This window comes from Asterias amurensis, chromosome 6, assembly GCF_032118995.1.
Source record: "Asterias amurensis chromosome 6, ASM3211899v1".
NCBI classification, from domain to species: Eukaryota; Metazoa; Echinodermata; class Asteroidea; order Forcipulatida; family Asteriidae; genus Asterias; species Asterias amurensis.
The window spans coordinates 2,110,869-2,126,931 of record NC_092653.1 but is presented as its reverse complement, the minus strand read 5'-3'; the positions used below and the strand labels follow the sequence as shown (position 1 = coordinate 2,126,931).

Here is a 16,063-nt window from a genome sequence, read left to right as displayed (position 1 = left end):
GCAATTTCGAGGCATGTTTGTGTGGATCATTGTATTCTACTTTTACAACATCTTTCTACCCATATGCATTTTATAAAAAACGGTTACAAACGCTTTTCAAAAACCAACTCGACCGATCCAAGGCAACGTGTTCCTTTAAAACAACTTAACTTTCCAATAATCCAAACGATGGTGAGCCTAAAACGTTCAACCCGGGAGAAGGCAAGAAAATGGCGGACCATTAGTTCATGAAATAATTGGAAACATACAATTTTGAGGGTAGGGATGTGTGGGACTGCTACCTTTTAAAAAGGCAGTGGACACTATTGGTAATTACTCAAAATAATTATTAGCATAAAACCTTTCTCGGAAACGAGTAATGGGGAGAGGTTGATGGTATAAAACATTGTGAGAAACGGCTCCCTCTAAAGTGCCATAGTTTTCGAGAAAGAAGTAATTTTCCACGAATTTGATTTCGAGACCTCAGATTTAGAATTTGAGGTCTCGAAATGAACCATCTAAACGCACAACTCGTGTGACAAGGGTGTTTTTTCTTTCATTATGATCTCGCAATGATGACCGTTTGAGCTGAAATTTTCACAGGTTTGTTATTTTATGCATATGTTGAGATGCACCAACTGTGAAGACTAGTCTTTGACAATTACCATTAGTGTCCACTGCCTTTAACTAAATTTGCCATTTTTATGTAATAAAAAGAAGGTGAAAAAAATTGCTTGTATATTAATTTCAAAATAAGGCAATTGACATTTTTAGACTTCCTTTCATTTTACTTTTCATTAGATATGCCTAATAAATAGGCTAAGCCATTACATGAAAAAGGGTTACACGGCAGGCATCAAGTTCGTGGCAACCAAGAGAGTATCATGTATTGCATTCCACATGAGAAAGAAAGAGGATAGACAAGTGTTCAATATTAATAGCTGTTTTTATTTATTTTCATTTAGAACTACCTGCCTGCAGCCTTGTTAAATTAAAGTGATGTTTGAATCAAATACAACTTTGACAGGTCAGTAATGATTTTGAATTGAGGCTAGGACGGAACACCACAACATTTATAAGAAAGTTTCAGTTGTAATGTTATAGTTTTAACATTTTTTCCCATTCTGGAATTGGTTAAAGTAATTTGCTAATAAACAATAGACCTGCAAGTAAACATTCATTATAGCTTTGTGTGTTGTTAATGTTCGTTGATCAATGTTAGTGATAAAATCCATTTTGAGAAGTTTTTAAACAACATTTTTTTTGCAATATTGTTTTTATTAATTAGAATTGTTTTTATGGCGTACGAATAGTACAACCGTTTTTATACAATAACGCAAGCACACTCATTATTTTCTGAAAACTGAGCAGAAAATTCACAGATCACATTGAGCGTACATTTCAGTTTCGGGCAAGTATTTCATTCAACATTATATTATTATTGTTTATTTTCAAAAAGTTCATCCCAAATCTTGAGAAGACAAATAAATCTCTTGTGGAAAAACCTGCCGTTATGTGACAAATTATAAGTTGGTGATTTGAACATCAACGAAGTTTGAGGATAGTTTCTTGGTCTGCACTCTTTGGAAAAAAAAACAATTGAAAAGTTCTGAAAAAAGTACTGCACTTTGTCTACAAAGAAAAAATGTTGACCCTAGGATTTGATCATACAGTGGCAAGTGAAATGACCCAGTGAGTTTTTAAAAATTAAATTTACAAAACATTTTATAAATAATTACAACTAATAGTTAATACTTTTTTTATATATTTTTATATATTATTACATTTTAAACAATTTTTTTTTTTTTTTTTTAAATTCACGAAACATGATGTTTTTGCAAGTCACTTGTACTACAACATTTCAAGTTTGAAACCTGCAAAGGGGTATACAACCTGACCAACAAACCACTACGTATCTAAGCATGGAGGAAGAAAAGAACAAATCACACTCTATATGAGCTTGTCTTATAGGCAGACATTTTTTTCCGCAAACAACCCTCTTTTTCACGTTTCTTTGTTGTTAATCACGAAAGCCGCTAGAGTTTTGTGCAATTTTAACAAATGCTTATAATCTCAATCTAAATCACACAATGTTCTGAACTTTTATCGCAGCGTGACAAATTAAAATGGCGATGTGAGATCCTTGCTTTGGATGGACGTATAGAATTCAATGTTGAACCAATCACATACTTTGCAAAAACCTTTTTTTAGGTCGCTATTGTGATTGGCTAATTAAATGGTGGAATGATACCTGATACCCAATCAGTGGTGGCGTACATTGCACTTAGATCAGTTGAATATTCATAGAAGTTAGATTAGTTTCCCGAAGAAATTGTATATAATTGGTTGTAAAACAATTATAAAAGTAAAACCCAGCATGGGCTGTGAAACGTTTATTCAGATACTCAATCTAAAACTAGATAATCACCGGTCTTTACAAAATACTAGCGATCACCAAGTTGACTTGCAGCAATGGTTGCTATTGAGCGCAGCGACAATAAAACGAAATTTGGCGCTGAAAATGCTGACACCATTCATCAACGCATACCACCTAGAATGATGGTAAGCTGGTTGGTGAACAGCAATCACACGTTAGGATGTTTATGAGAGAAGAAGGGCATCGTGGTTTAATGGAGGAAGAAATGTCTTCCTCCATAATTTCTTTCTCCATGGTTTGAATTTACGCACATGCTTGCACTAGTGAAACAGACAAACTAATAATTTGGGTCTCTGAATTGGTTGTTTCCATGGTGATAGAAAAACCTATGTCTTTCTCCATGAAGTCGTGATTGGTTGTTGCCATAGTGATAGAAAACAACTTTCTTTCTCCATGATGTTATAAGTCATAATTGGTTGTTGTCATAGTGATAGAAAACAACTTTCTTTCTCCATGATGTTGTAAGTCATAATTGGTCGTTTCCATAGTGATAGAAAACAACTTTCTTTCTCAATGATGTTATAAGTCATAATTGGTTGTTGTCATAGTGATAGAAAACAACTTTCTTTCTCCATGATGTTAAGTCATAATTGGTTAGTGCCATAGTGATAGAAAAACAACTTCCTTTCTCCAGGATGTCAAGTCATAATTGGTTGTTGCCATAGTGATAGAAAAACAACTTTCTTCCCCTAGACATTGAGTCATAGTTAGGTTTTGCCACAGTGATAGAAAAACAACTTTCTTTCTCCATGATGTTTAAAGTCATAATTGGTTGTTGCCATAGTGATAGAAAAACAACTTTCTATCTCCATGATGTTAAGTCATAATTGGTTGTTACCATAGTGATAGAAAACAACTTTCTTTCTCCGTGATGTTAAGTCATAATTGGTTGTTATAGACAAATAAATTTGTCCCGCATAATGATATGTCATAACTGGTTGTCCCATAGTGATAGAAAAACAATGTTCTATCTCCATGATGCAAAGCCATAGTTGGTTTAAAAATGTATCTTTACATATCAAGATTTTGTTTTGTTTAAGGCTACCATTTATTGGTAACTTTTACTGAGTTTCTATTTGTGGCATAAGGTAATCGAGAAAGGTACAACATTGATACTTTGTGGTGCAACCAAAGAATTTTATAAAATACTTCCTGGGTTTTGTTGTTAATTGTAGTAAATTTATTTATTTAGTTTTCGACTTATTGATGAATCGGGCATGCTTGAAGAAATATGTTGAGGTGATTACTGCTAGAGTAGTATCAGCCCATGCCTAAGCACTAGATCTTAGATCAGTAACTCACTGGTAGTTGTGCAGCCACACTGGTATCAATGTTGTACCTTGTCAGCTCAGTGCTAAAAGTTCTCGCCATAGACTGTGCAACCATGGCCATGTGTTTTAAAATGTTTTAGCCTATACCTGTTAACTCAAAGTGCAATTTTTGTTTTCACATTTAAAAGCAAGGTTTCCCAAAACGTTAAATTACACACACAACTTGCACATTCTATTGCTGAACTCAACCAAAGTAGATCATTCACATTATTATATCTTTGAGCACTGAGCTGATGGACTGCCCATAATAATTAGAATCTATGTTTCTAATGTTGGAGCCGAATGCAGCCAAGCTGCAACTTGGTTGACTCCTGCTGTCGATGAGTCTCCCAATCAGCAGTGCTGGCAGGTGAATGGTAGATGGGTGGGGACAAGGAGGTGCGTTCCTCTTTATCGACATTAGGGGTTGTCAGTTCTTGGAAGAGGCAATTGGTGATGTCCAGGGTACCACTCAATGGCCTATTGTTGTTGGCAGGTGCAAACAAGCTTGTCTTAGATGGCGTCTTCTTATAATTTGTAGGACTGACTGAGGTTCTACCTTCAGGACTTCTTGTTCCTCCAGGACCAGTCTTAGAAACCTTCATAGACAGACCTAAGTTTGGCATCATTGGAATGTCGACAACAGTTTTCTTGGAAGGATTGTCATGGGTATTTGGTTGACCTACTGGTCCATTCAAGAAATCAGATAACGCCTTTCTGGAAGCTGGCTGGGTTGGGCTAAAGTTAATGGTCATTTTACCTTGAGGACTTTCTGAAGCTCTCACATAGTGAGCAAGTTTTGAAGTGCTACCTCCAGGACTCTTCGGAGCACCGACCTGACCCATGTCACGCTCATTCGGGAAATCATTGGGTGACTTATTTAGAGCCAAGAGTGTGGGACTTATGTTGGGAGAAGTCTTGTACCCAGGACTATCGAAGGATCTCCTTGTATGAGGACTAACTGAGATCCTACCAAGACCCGAAGAATCTTGGGTCCATTGCGTCACTCGGTTCATTTTGAAGTCCCTTGATACCCTTTTTGAATCTGGTGGTTTGGGATTCAAAATAGTGGTATCCTTTCCTGGTGGACTCTCAACAGATGCCCTCTGTCTTCTTGAAGGACTTTTCGAAACTTCCAAGGATTGATTGACAGAGTCAGTAGAATTGTCAGAATCATCTGCAGTCATCATCAGACTCCTAGGACTGAACATGCCCTTTGAAGAAACCACTTCAGGTGTTTCGCAGAGCTGATCCTTATCAGAAAGAGGGTTGGTAACTTGAAGAGTTGCTTCTTCTTTTGGCATTAGGGATGGTGATACCAGTATCTCCTGACTCAATAGCAATTCTTGTAATTGAAGTTCCATGGAATGATCGTCCATCTCTTGTATTTGCTCCAACCGGCAGATCTTTACCTGGTTTTCAGTGTCAGAGATCCCTAAAGTGACATCACCTTGGTTTAGTCCAACTGAGGATTGACTTTCAAGTTGAACTTCAGTGTTGTCACCCATGGCTTGATCGAGAGGACATCTAGGATTTTGTATCAGACCTGCATCAGTTGGAGTATCCATTACTGAAATGGGCCTTAACTCAGGGACAGAGGCAAGACCAGCTCTTTTGGGTCCTGGAGCTGGACATGCTGAGCTAATTCTCCGAAGAGTGTTGTCACTTGTGATGGATACTCTACGCTTGCTCCCATTCCTCCCAGAACGTTTGGTGTTAGGTTTAAAAGAGTCTTGACTGTTGGCAGGTAAGAGAGCAATGTTAGAATCTTTGCTCTCCACGGAAGAGATCTTTCCTCCGGCGTGAACAGATGGAGATGAAGCCACATCCTGTGGAGCTAAGAAACTAGATTGATTCTGCTTCAGCCCTGAAGATGATTTGGACTTCCAAGAGGAGGATTTGTCATACAGTGGTGATGGCACTGGAGTTGCAGTACGTTGTTTAGACCGTTTTGAAGTTGGCTTGTCAGATGCTGATTGACTGGACTCCTGTGTTTTAGCAGCACTTGCAGATGAGGCAGTAGGTTTCTGCTGGGTACCATTGCAAGTGAATGACGTGCTTTTTGAAGTGTTCAATTTCTTTGCGGGGTTTTCTTTGGTCTTGGCATCAGTAGTTGCAGAAGATGAAGAGGATATGGTGCTTACCTTCTTGCTTGGCTTCTTTGTGCTCACTTTGGCACCATTAGCTGCCTCTCTGATCATCCTGCCAGAAGCAGCACTGCCTCTTGGCTTAGTCGAGGATTTCTTATGATCAGTGCTTGAAGATCTCTTAGTGGTAGAAGTACTAGAAGACTTTTTTGCATTGGTGACAGTAGATGACTTCTTATGATCACCTGTAGGCTTTTTGGTTACGTCAGACTTTGCATTCACAGACTTCTTTGTTTCTACAACCTTTGCATTCTTTGGTCCTGGTTTCTTAGCACTTACACTTTTTGTCTTTCTCTGGCTCATCAAAGCCTGCTTGTTATTTTTCAGATCTTTTTTGATACTCTCATTTGGTTTTTTATCCTTTCTACCAAGGAATGACATACGGCTCGTCTTTGAAGCTGACTTGACTACTACAGCTTTGATCTTAGAGAGAGCTGAAGACTTTCTTGATGGTTTGTCAGTTTCAATAACCTGAAAAGAAATGTAAGTATTAACATTTTCTGTTACGTTTTTTAAATAAAAAGTGTATCAGACACTGCTCTAGAAATGCAAAGGTCAAGGGTTCGAATCCCATCCGAATAATATGCCTGTGATTTTTTTTCTTTGGGTTAAGTACCGAGTATACAATGCTGACACACATCGATGTGAGGGTTAAAACCAAATCAAAAAATGTATAATCGATTGTTAATTTCTTCTGAGTGGAAATCATGATTTGTATTTGAAATATTTTGTATTTTCATAATTGTTATTTGAGTTTGTCATTACTCACGTCATCAGTCTGGATTGATATCTCGCACGTTTGAGTAGCCATTTGAGAAGTCGAGTGTCGGCTGTTGCTCAATGATTTTTTCAGCTGGGCAATTATGACACGAGTAATCTCTTCTTTGTCGACTGCAGACCGGTTGCTGATAGCCTGATGGTAAAAGAATGGTTTACGTATTTGATGATATTGTGGCAGAAAACAACATTGGGGTGCCAGTCTGACTGCAGTTCCTGTTGTTAATTATTAACTTGATCAAATATTTTGTTCCTCAAGCTATAAGTCACTAGGCGACCTAAAGGCTAGGGGGACATGATTTGTTTTGGAGGAAGTATATCGCCTATTACAATTGTCTATTAAATTAATCTCTGTGGGTGTACATAGATTGCTCAAATAAACTCACAATAACAATTAAACCATGAACACACTCATCAACCATGTCACTGGGTTATTCCACTCTTGTCAACCATAGTTAAACAGTGTTTTCACTAAGTACAAGTTCTCAATAAATTGAAATGTATGTGGTTGATTCTGTACATAATTTAATACAGCCACCATGCACTTTTTAAATTTAGATGTTATTTTAGTAATGCAGCAAAAGTCAATTTGCTCTTAAAAAAGTTGTAGAAACTTTGCCACTTAAAAAAAAAACTAATTAGTTTGGTTTCTTTTTAGGATTTTTTGCCAAGGTTTATATAAAGAAATTGTAATACCTTGGTATTTTGGAAGAGTTCACTCAACAGTATTTTTTATTCAAAGTTATTTAATGTTTGTCTCCTTTAAACATCACTTAAAGGATTAAGGTATTTGTAGGACACAAAACACAATGTCCACAGATTACATTGAACGTACAACAATTGAAGATAATTATGGTAGAAAGCTTCCCTTAAAATATTACTCTCTGATGAGGTGCTATAGTTTTTGAGAAATGAGTAAGACAAGTCACAAAAAGAATTTTCGTCTTAGTGAGACAAACATTTTTTACATGTGACATTGTTTTACTCATTTCTCAAAAAGTACAGCACCTCAGCAAGTAATATTTTAAAGGAAGCTTTCTAACATCATTTTCAAACCGTGTAAGTTAATGTATATCTCTGTGGACATTGTGTTTTGTGTTACATAAAGTACAAAGACCCTTTAAACACAATATCAAAATAATACATTCCATTAATTCAAAGACAACATTTCTGAAAATATCCATAATTGTCTTCTTCAACTTATCATTTCTTTTGATTATCCAACATACCTTGTCATCTTCAGTATCCATAGCTGTAGAGCCAGTTGATTTCATCTTTGGCTCATCAGCGGCCACAGAGAGTTGTTCTGAGGTGATGTTCGCTAAAACAGAATCTACTATAAAACCAGCCTCTTGGTCGAGGCTTCCAATAGATATCTTAGTAGCAGGCTGGAAATAACACACAAAAAGAAAAACTTTGATAAATGTTGATTATATTCCTTTAAGTTCAAATCAATCTATTAGCAGTTTCCATAATAAGTAAAAAACATCTGTAAACGATGCAAGAACAAACAACATCTATAATTTAATGACACGACTGAGGCAAAATACGTATGCAGTTATGTTTATACAGTCTAGAGGGCCTGTGGTTAAATGCTTGATGGACAAAGTCAAACAAAGAATAGAAAAAAATCAACAGACAAATTGGTCAAGTTCAAAAACACACCAATAAATACATGAACAAGAATTGTGTAAAATTAGAAAGAAATCATTAAGTACAAAATAAATAACAACATGTTTTGTTTGCTGATATGATAAATGAGAGCAAAATCAATAAACACAAAATGAATAAATAAAAACAAACATTTCTGAAATACCGAAGCAATTGTTTTTCATCACATACCTTGTCATCTTTAGTATCCGTGGCGATAGAGCCAGTTGATTTCATCTTTGGCTCATCATCAGCGGCCACAAAGAGTTGTTCCGTGGTGATGTCTGCTAACACAGAATCTACTATAAAACCAGCCTCTTGGTCTAGGCTTTCAATAGATATCTTAGTAGCAGGCTGGAAATAACCCACAGGAGGAAAAACTTTTCAAAATGTTGATGTTCCTAAAAGCTCAAATGAATCTATCAGCAGTTTCCTTAAAGTAGAAACGTTTATAAACAGTGCAAGAATAAATGTGAACAAACCAGTTCTATAATATAAGTATGGATGTATTTTCATACAGATAGGGCCTGTTTTGAGATGCTTGATGGATGGACAAACACAGAACAGAAACAAATCAACAGACAAGTTGATCCAAATCAAGAACAGAACATTAAAGATATGACTGGTATAAACAAGAGTTATGTGAAATGAGAACGAAAACAAGACAAAATAAAGAGTTACAAAACAAACTTTTCTGAAATACAAAAGCATTTATTGCACATGTTCTTTATTTTTCTTTCTCACAACATACCTTGTCATTTTCAGTATCCGTGGCGATAGAGCCAGATGATTTCACCTTTGGCTTCTCAGGGGCCATAGAGAGTTGTAGCGTGGTGATGTTTGCTAAAACAGAATCTACTATAAAACCAGCCTCTTGGTCGAGGCTTCCAGTAGATGTCTTAGTAGCAGGCTGGAAATAACACACACAAAAGAAAAACTTTGTGAAAATTTTTAAGATATTCCTTGAAGTTCGAATCAAACTGATAGTTTGTGTGTTTTACAATTTTTTTTGACATCGTAGTTTAATCTCATCTTTGAGAGGCCGAGGACATTTTTATTTCTTGAAGTGCACACACTTCCATTGGGAAATTTTAACAAAGTCAATTGGAAAGTTTTTAATGGGCACCAAGGCCAAAACAAGAGCAACATCGCCTGTTTTTTGTTTGTTTACTAGTGCAAGAATTCAAAAGACATGAGGGATTTTTCACCACCTTTTTATATAATCAACAACATGGCTGTTTAATATTTATAGACGGGTCACATAATTATGTGTCTTTCAATATTTATGAACAAGATTTTTTAAGTCAGGTGTCTGTTTCTTGGATTGTTGTACGGTGCTTTGAGAATTAAGAACTGTCATTTGCCTTTCACTTCACTCACCATATTACAACCGTTGATCACAGCATCAGAGTTCTGCACATCCACAATGGATTCTTGTGCAGTTTCCTCGTTGTCCAGGCTGGTAAAGACAGCATCTACTAGATTAGTAGTCGCTTTATCCAGACTGCTTACAGATGATGCTAGCTGGTTCAATGGCTGTATAGTGAGAAAGATATACTCATTATGATTAAATAATACTAATAATAATATTAAGTCAGGTGGATTGTTGTGCTTTGAGAATGTTGAACTGTTCTTTCACTTCACTCACCATATTACAATCGTTGATCACAGCATCAGAGTTCTGCACATCCACAATGGATTCGTGTGTAGTTTCCTCGTTGTCCAGGCTGGTAAAGACAGCATCTACTAGATTAGAAGTCGCTTTATCCAGACTGCTTACAGATGATGCTAGCTGGTTCAATGGCTGTACATGGATAAAGATATACTCATTATTATTAAATTGATGCTTTCATACCCAATCTCAAAATCTAATTATTTTAGTGTGTTATAATTGCTAATGTTGTTTTTTGTTTGTTTGTGAAGTGGCACAATGATCATTTCTGGAATTGCGCTATATAAGAACTGTTATGATTAATAATATTAAGTCAGGTGGATTGTTGTGCTTTGAGAATGTTTAACTGTTCTTTCACTTCACTCACCATATTACAACCGTTGTTTACAGCATCAGAGTTCTGCACATCCACAATGGATTCGTGTGTAGTTTCCTCGTTGTCCAGGCTGGTAAAGACAGCATCTACTAGATTAGTAGTCGCTTTATCCAGACTGCTTACAGATGATGCTAGCTGGTTCAATGGCTGTATAGTGAGAAAGATATACTCATTATGATTAAATAATACTAATAATAATATTAAGTCAGGTGGATTGTTGTGCTTTGAGAATGTTGAACTGTTCTTTCACTTCACTCACCATATTACAACCGTTGACCACAGCATCAGAGTTCTGCACATCCACAATGGATTCGTGTGTAGTTTCCTCGTTGTCCAGGCTGGTAAAGACAGCATCTACTAGATTAGAAGTCGCTTTATCCAGACTGCTTACAGATGATGCTAGCTGGTTCAATGGCTGTACATGGGTAAAGATATACTCATTATGATTAAATAATAAAATAATAAATTTATGCCTTCAAACCCAATCTCAAAACCTATTTATTTTATAGTGTGCAATAATTGCAAATGTTGTTTTTTGTTCGTCTGTGAAGCGGCGCAATGATCATTTCTAGAATTGCGCTATATGAGAACTGTTATGTCAGGGGGATTGTTGTGCTTTGAGAATGTTTAACTGTTCTTTCACTTCACTCACCATATTACAACCGTTGATCACAGCATCAGAGTTCTGCACATCCACAATGGATTCTTGTGCAGTTTCCTCGTTGTCCAGGCTGGTAAAGACAGCATCTACTAGATTAGTAGTCGCTTTATCCAGACTGCTTACAGATGATGCTAGCTGGTTCAATGGCTGGAATAAAGAAAATACTCACTAAATCATGATTGAATATGAAAAGGAAGAATTTATTGTTATCATTTTGTATGTCTGTATGTTACTAATTTATCAGAATCATAACTGGCCCCAATTTTTATGAACTAATTCTGGTTGTGAAGCTAATAAATGACTCCCAGAAAAGTGAACTTAATCATTGAACTAGCCAAGAACCCAAGAAAGACAGGAAGGAAGCTTAAGTTCTAGATGTGGGAGGAAACCCCCAATGTTTCCAAGGGAAAACCCCACGCAGTCAGGTAGGGACTGAAAACCCGAACAACACAGTGCCCCTGGTGTGATTTGAACCATGGTCTTAGAGGTGTAAGTTTAAGTAGCTCTATATAATTGACCTTGTAATCTGACAACATGAGTTTTTAGTAAATTTCAAAGACAGGTGCTGGTTTCAGCAAGAACATTTTGTACTTAAGTCTTTTGTAAATAAAACAATTCATCTGAAAATGTAGCAAGTTATATTTTGCAAAACCATTTTTCCCATCTTACCTTCTCCTCAGTCTTGGGAGAGGTGGAGGTAGATGGAGCGGTATGGTTTCATCCATGGTGTTATCAATGGAGGTCTTAGCTTCAGCAACAACTATCAGTCTGGAGCAGGCAGATGCAGAGCTGCTAGGACGTTCGGTGGCTGGCATTATCTGATACATTAACCACATAAATCTACATTGAGAGCACTGTTCTTCTTTTAAGAATTGTATTTATTTATTTGTGTTATTGTTTTCATTTATTTATTTGATTATTTCAAGACTAAGTAAGAGCACTAAGATAAAGGTCTCTGATGTGGTATACTCGATCGATCATCAGCATATAACAGAAATCTGCACATTGAACCAAATTTCATAAAGCCTGTAAACATAGAAACTTGATAGGCACACAAAACTTTTGATTAGCAAAAACAAATAACCATCCAGAATACCATATAATTACCATTCTGCGAATTCTACCCCGGTCATTTCTTGCTTTACCAAGAAATTTGCTTAACAGTTTTATGAAATTGGACCCAGGTCACAAGAATACTTACCTCTACTATACAAGGAACAGAAGTAGTGGGTAGATTCTCCCACAGGGTGTTGTCAACAGTTGCTTCAGTGACAACAATTAGCCTGGAGCTGGTAGATTGAGCTGAGTTGGTTGGACGCTCAAAGGCTGGGGCAGACTGAATAAGAGTACACAGTCGTTTTAATGTTTGCTGATAATTTAAAACATTGGACTAACTGGATCAACTAATAAAAGATTCAATATTCAAAATAATACAAAACTTCATCAGAAATAGAATTGATCTTAGGATTGTGATGTTTTGTTGTGAGTACGGTATCAGATAACTTTGAATTGTCGTCGGTGATAGAGATCCCCAATGCAAACATTTTATCTTTTAAATCGCTGCAGTACCCACTTAGCTGCCTCTAGATACCAGGCTAGCTTGGTGGTCTAGTGTTAAGAAATCTGCTTTAGCAATGCAAAGGTTGTGGGTTTCGAATCCCACTCGAGTAATTGCCTGTGGATTGTTTCAAGGAGAACCTTGGAAAGTAATGAGTATACCGTGCTTTAAATACACATCGGTGTAAGGGTAAAAATTATACGTTTTTGTTATTATTTGGATGAAGTTTTGTTTCATTGACAGTCTGCAAAAGTCAATTCTAAATTTACTCAACTTTTTTAGTTCAAGATATCACCTAAAACTTCTTTATCAAGTTTTTGCTTCTTACCTCAGTCTGCTCCTTGAGTTCCTCCGTCTTGCTCAGTGTATCATTGATGGTCGTCTTAGCGATGACATCAGTTGAGATGGAGACAGGAATAGCTTCTTTGTCATCTATTCCAGTTGAAGACACCTTAGAGATCTTCAACACCTTAGCGCTCTTCATTGATGCCTTCAAGACAAACCATATGTGGGAAAGATGTAAAACTAGATTAATATCTGGGCTGTAGTCGAGTCCATGTTTTCAAAGTCAGAGTCCCTATTGTCCGAGGGGAGCTCAAGTCCGACTATGCCCCTAAAGAGGGCGAATCCGAGACTAGTCTTGAAGTCCTCCGGCACTGATTAATTTTTGTATGAACTTTGTACATGATTCGGATCAATGAGAAGTATAGCATTTACTTTTTCCATAAGGATTAAGTATAGTATAAATTTGTTATTAGCTCTTTCATGAGCTGACTGGTCACTGGTGACCGGTTTACATCCCTTCAAAAAAATAGTTGTAATCTAAAAAATATAAAAAATATGTCACGGCCACACAGTTTTCAGAACGGTGTCGCCATTTGCAAATAAATAAGAAAATAAAATAAAAACAAGAACCCTTAATAAACAACTAATGTGTCCATATGAATAAAAATAAATGGTACATGAATGGGTTGAAATGGTTTGATGAGACACAACGATGGATCTCTCACCTTCAGGGTCTCCATAGGGGTGGCTTGCTCAGGGAGTGGGGCTTGCTCGTTAACGCTTTGCTGGATGGTAGCGGCTGGCAGCTGGATCCCTGCTGTAATGACAGGACAGGAGTTTTTCATTACATTTAATTCATTCTAGGACTATCAGAAAAGCAACCTTAAATACTTTACTAGCCAAGAACCCATGGAGAAGATACGAAAATAAGTTTCAGTTTAAGATGTGGGAGGAAGACCCCAGAGATGTGTTCCAGTGAAAACCCACACAGTCAGATGGGGACTGAAAACCAAATCCACGTATTGTCCCCATTTCGTAGAGGTGGAAGGCGAGAAAAGACCACCCACTCTATTCTAAAAATAAATGTCACACAGCAATCACAATAATTGGTCTAACTTCCCCCTTAACCCCAAGTCTCAATTACAAAACAAGCACCGATGGCTATTGTATGGGGAAGCTTTAGTAAGGGTGCATATGGTTTGATTTGCCTGAAATTTACACAGATAACAGGCTTACCAATTTCTATTACCAATTAAAAACTTCTTTTTTTTTCTTTCTAATGCATATCCTTTCTTCTTACCCAGTAAGTTTTTATGGTCATTAATTTTCAAGTAACTACCAAAGTTATACCCCTCCTTTAACAGGGAAGTGTGGGGTAAAACTAACAATTTGGAAAAGGAAGGTGCTGTGATTGTGATACATCGCGATTCAGAAACGCAATGCATTGTGGGAAGGAATATGGGGCGGTTTCTATGCAGTTTCTACGACTCGCGCATGCAACGCCTATACCTTTGTGCCCTCTCTTGATATTTTGCTATTCGCTTTAAACCTTACGAACAATGAAAAGGTCAGAGTAAATGTAATTTGTTTTACCTAGTTCAGCAAAAGCGGCTAACTTGGCATCTCCCCTGGCTTTTACCTCAGCCAGGGCCTTGTTCATCTTGGCCTTGACCTAAAAAAGAGCAAACATTACGGTCAGATCTTAAAATATAATTACATCGAACTTAAAAAATGGTGCCTTACAAAATTACTCCCTGGAAACAAGTTATTATTACTATTGAAAAGAATTTAGCAATATTTTCAGAAGGTAGGTTACTTTTTTACCGGAAAGGAAGTTAATATTCTCAGAAAAAAGAAAAGAAAAGGTTGATGAAAAAACAATAACAATAATAATATTATCACCCATGAAACTGATATTTTTTAAGGGAATTAAATTCAATTTGTTATAAAGTTTCAAATAATGCTTGATGAAATATAGTTTTACGAGAGAAAAAAGGAACTGTGCCTGTGATAAAAAATGTTATAAAAGAAATAAGGAATACCTAGGATGACAAAGTTATTTTAGACTAAGTGACTGTGAGTGTGACAGAAGGGCCGATAAAATGTAGTATTTTAATTTAACAACCAACTTACCGCATTTTGGGATTTCAAAGTTTTCTTTGAATATTTGGGATTTCGCATAGGTCCTGTATCAGAATCTCCTAAAGAAATAAAAAATATGTTCCATTTACATGTAATTAATAATTTCCCCTGTGGTTTTTGTTTATTACTTAATTGATATTAATTTTAAAGCAATTTCTCTCAGTCCAAAGAAAAGGGCCTCACAAAAGTCAAAGCCCGTTTTAAATGCAGTCGAAGTTACACAAACATAATTTTCCCGTGCAGTGTCAGTGTGTTAAACTAAATTGTTGGGCCTTCGGCTAGCTTGGTTTTTAGCATTTGATCTTTTTGCTGCAACAGGCAAGAAAGCAATGTTTGTAGCCTCACTAACTTGACCCCCAACCCTTTCCTTTTGCTTTGCTAGTTCAATAGTTAATAGCTAAAAAAGAGAGAGGAAAACATCAACAACATTCATTTCAATTCGTAAACATTAAACCAAAGTTGACTGAGTCAGTTAGTGAGTGAAAACAAATCAAAATATTAACTTAAACTTACCTATGACTTTAGGCAGGTTGTTCTTTGAATACATGCAACCCATGTTTTCGCTAAATGTTGACTAGTAACTCAAGCGATTTTTTTTTAAATAACTCGCACAAATATTTTCGGAATCAAAATAGAGACATCGAATGCACATCCATTTCTCAATAATCCAAAAACAGTTCTGGCGATTTTTTGTTTGTGTTTATCTTGCGCACGTAACTAAGTAATTCGTCATCACAATCGACACACATTTTAGGCGAGTTTGATTGGCTGAAAGTTGAGTATTCATGTATCGCGACGTCGCGAGAGTACCCAGCAACAGTCCTTTTCAATAATTGTAACATATCTAATATTGTATTTTGCGACCAAACTTATTACAAACTAATAGGGGCAACAATTAACAAAACATACTCCACAATGATTTTTAGTTACCTCAAATATGAATAATTTTGTTTATTTGTGTCGAATTTAAGACTTTTTTTGTTAAAATTGTTGTCATACTTTTTCAGCACGTACCCAGACTTCATCAACAAGAGTATACACTAGGCCGTGTCCGAAACGGCGACTTCGG

The 16,063-nt window shown here is 36.5% G+C and overlaps 1 protein-coding gene across 1 annotated transcript; it reads right to left on the bottom strand.

The window, feature by feature from the left end:
- Positions 1 to 928: 928 nt before the first annotated feature.
- Positions 929 to 15,694, bottom strand: LOC139938148 (uncharacterized). Its single transcript, XM_071933529.1, has 18 exons — positions 15,508 to 15,694; positions 14,986 to 15,053; positions 14,446 to 14,524; positions 13,578 to 13,669; positions 12,896 to 13,057; positions 12,211 to 12,345; positions 11,679 to 11,827; positions 11,399 to 11,489; positions 11,001 to 11,156; positions 10,608 to 10,763; positions 10,340 to 10,495; positions 9,949 to 10,104; positions 9,681 to 9,836; positions 9,052 to 9,210; positions 8,493 to 8,654; positions 7,880 to 8,038; positions 6,643 to 6,786; positions 929 to 6,344 (listed from the first exon to the last, which is right to left on the bottom strand). Exons 1-18 carry the CDS (start codon positions 15,548 to 15,550, stop codon positions 4,014 to 4,016), a joined length of 4,554 nt encoding a protein of 1,517 aa, XP_071789630.1. The 5' UTR covers positions 15,551 to 15,694; the 3' UTR covers positions 929 to 4,013.
- Between the last annotated feature and the right edge of the window lie 369 nt (positions 15,695 to 16,063).

Coding starts and splice junctions, on each gene's coding strand:
- LOC139938148 (XM_071933529.1), bottom strand. CDS start 15,550: ATGGGTTGCATGTATTCAAAGAACAACCTGCCTAAAGTCATAG. Junction 15,054..15,507: donor CAACCTGCCTAAAGTCATAG/GTAAGTTTAAGT, acceptor TTATTTCTTTAG/GAGATTCTGATACAGGACCT. Junction 10,496..10,607: donor TGGTCAACGGTTGTAATATG/GTGAGTGAAGTG, acceptor CTCACTATACAG/CCATTGAACCAGCTAGCATC.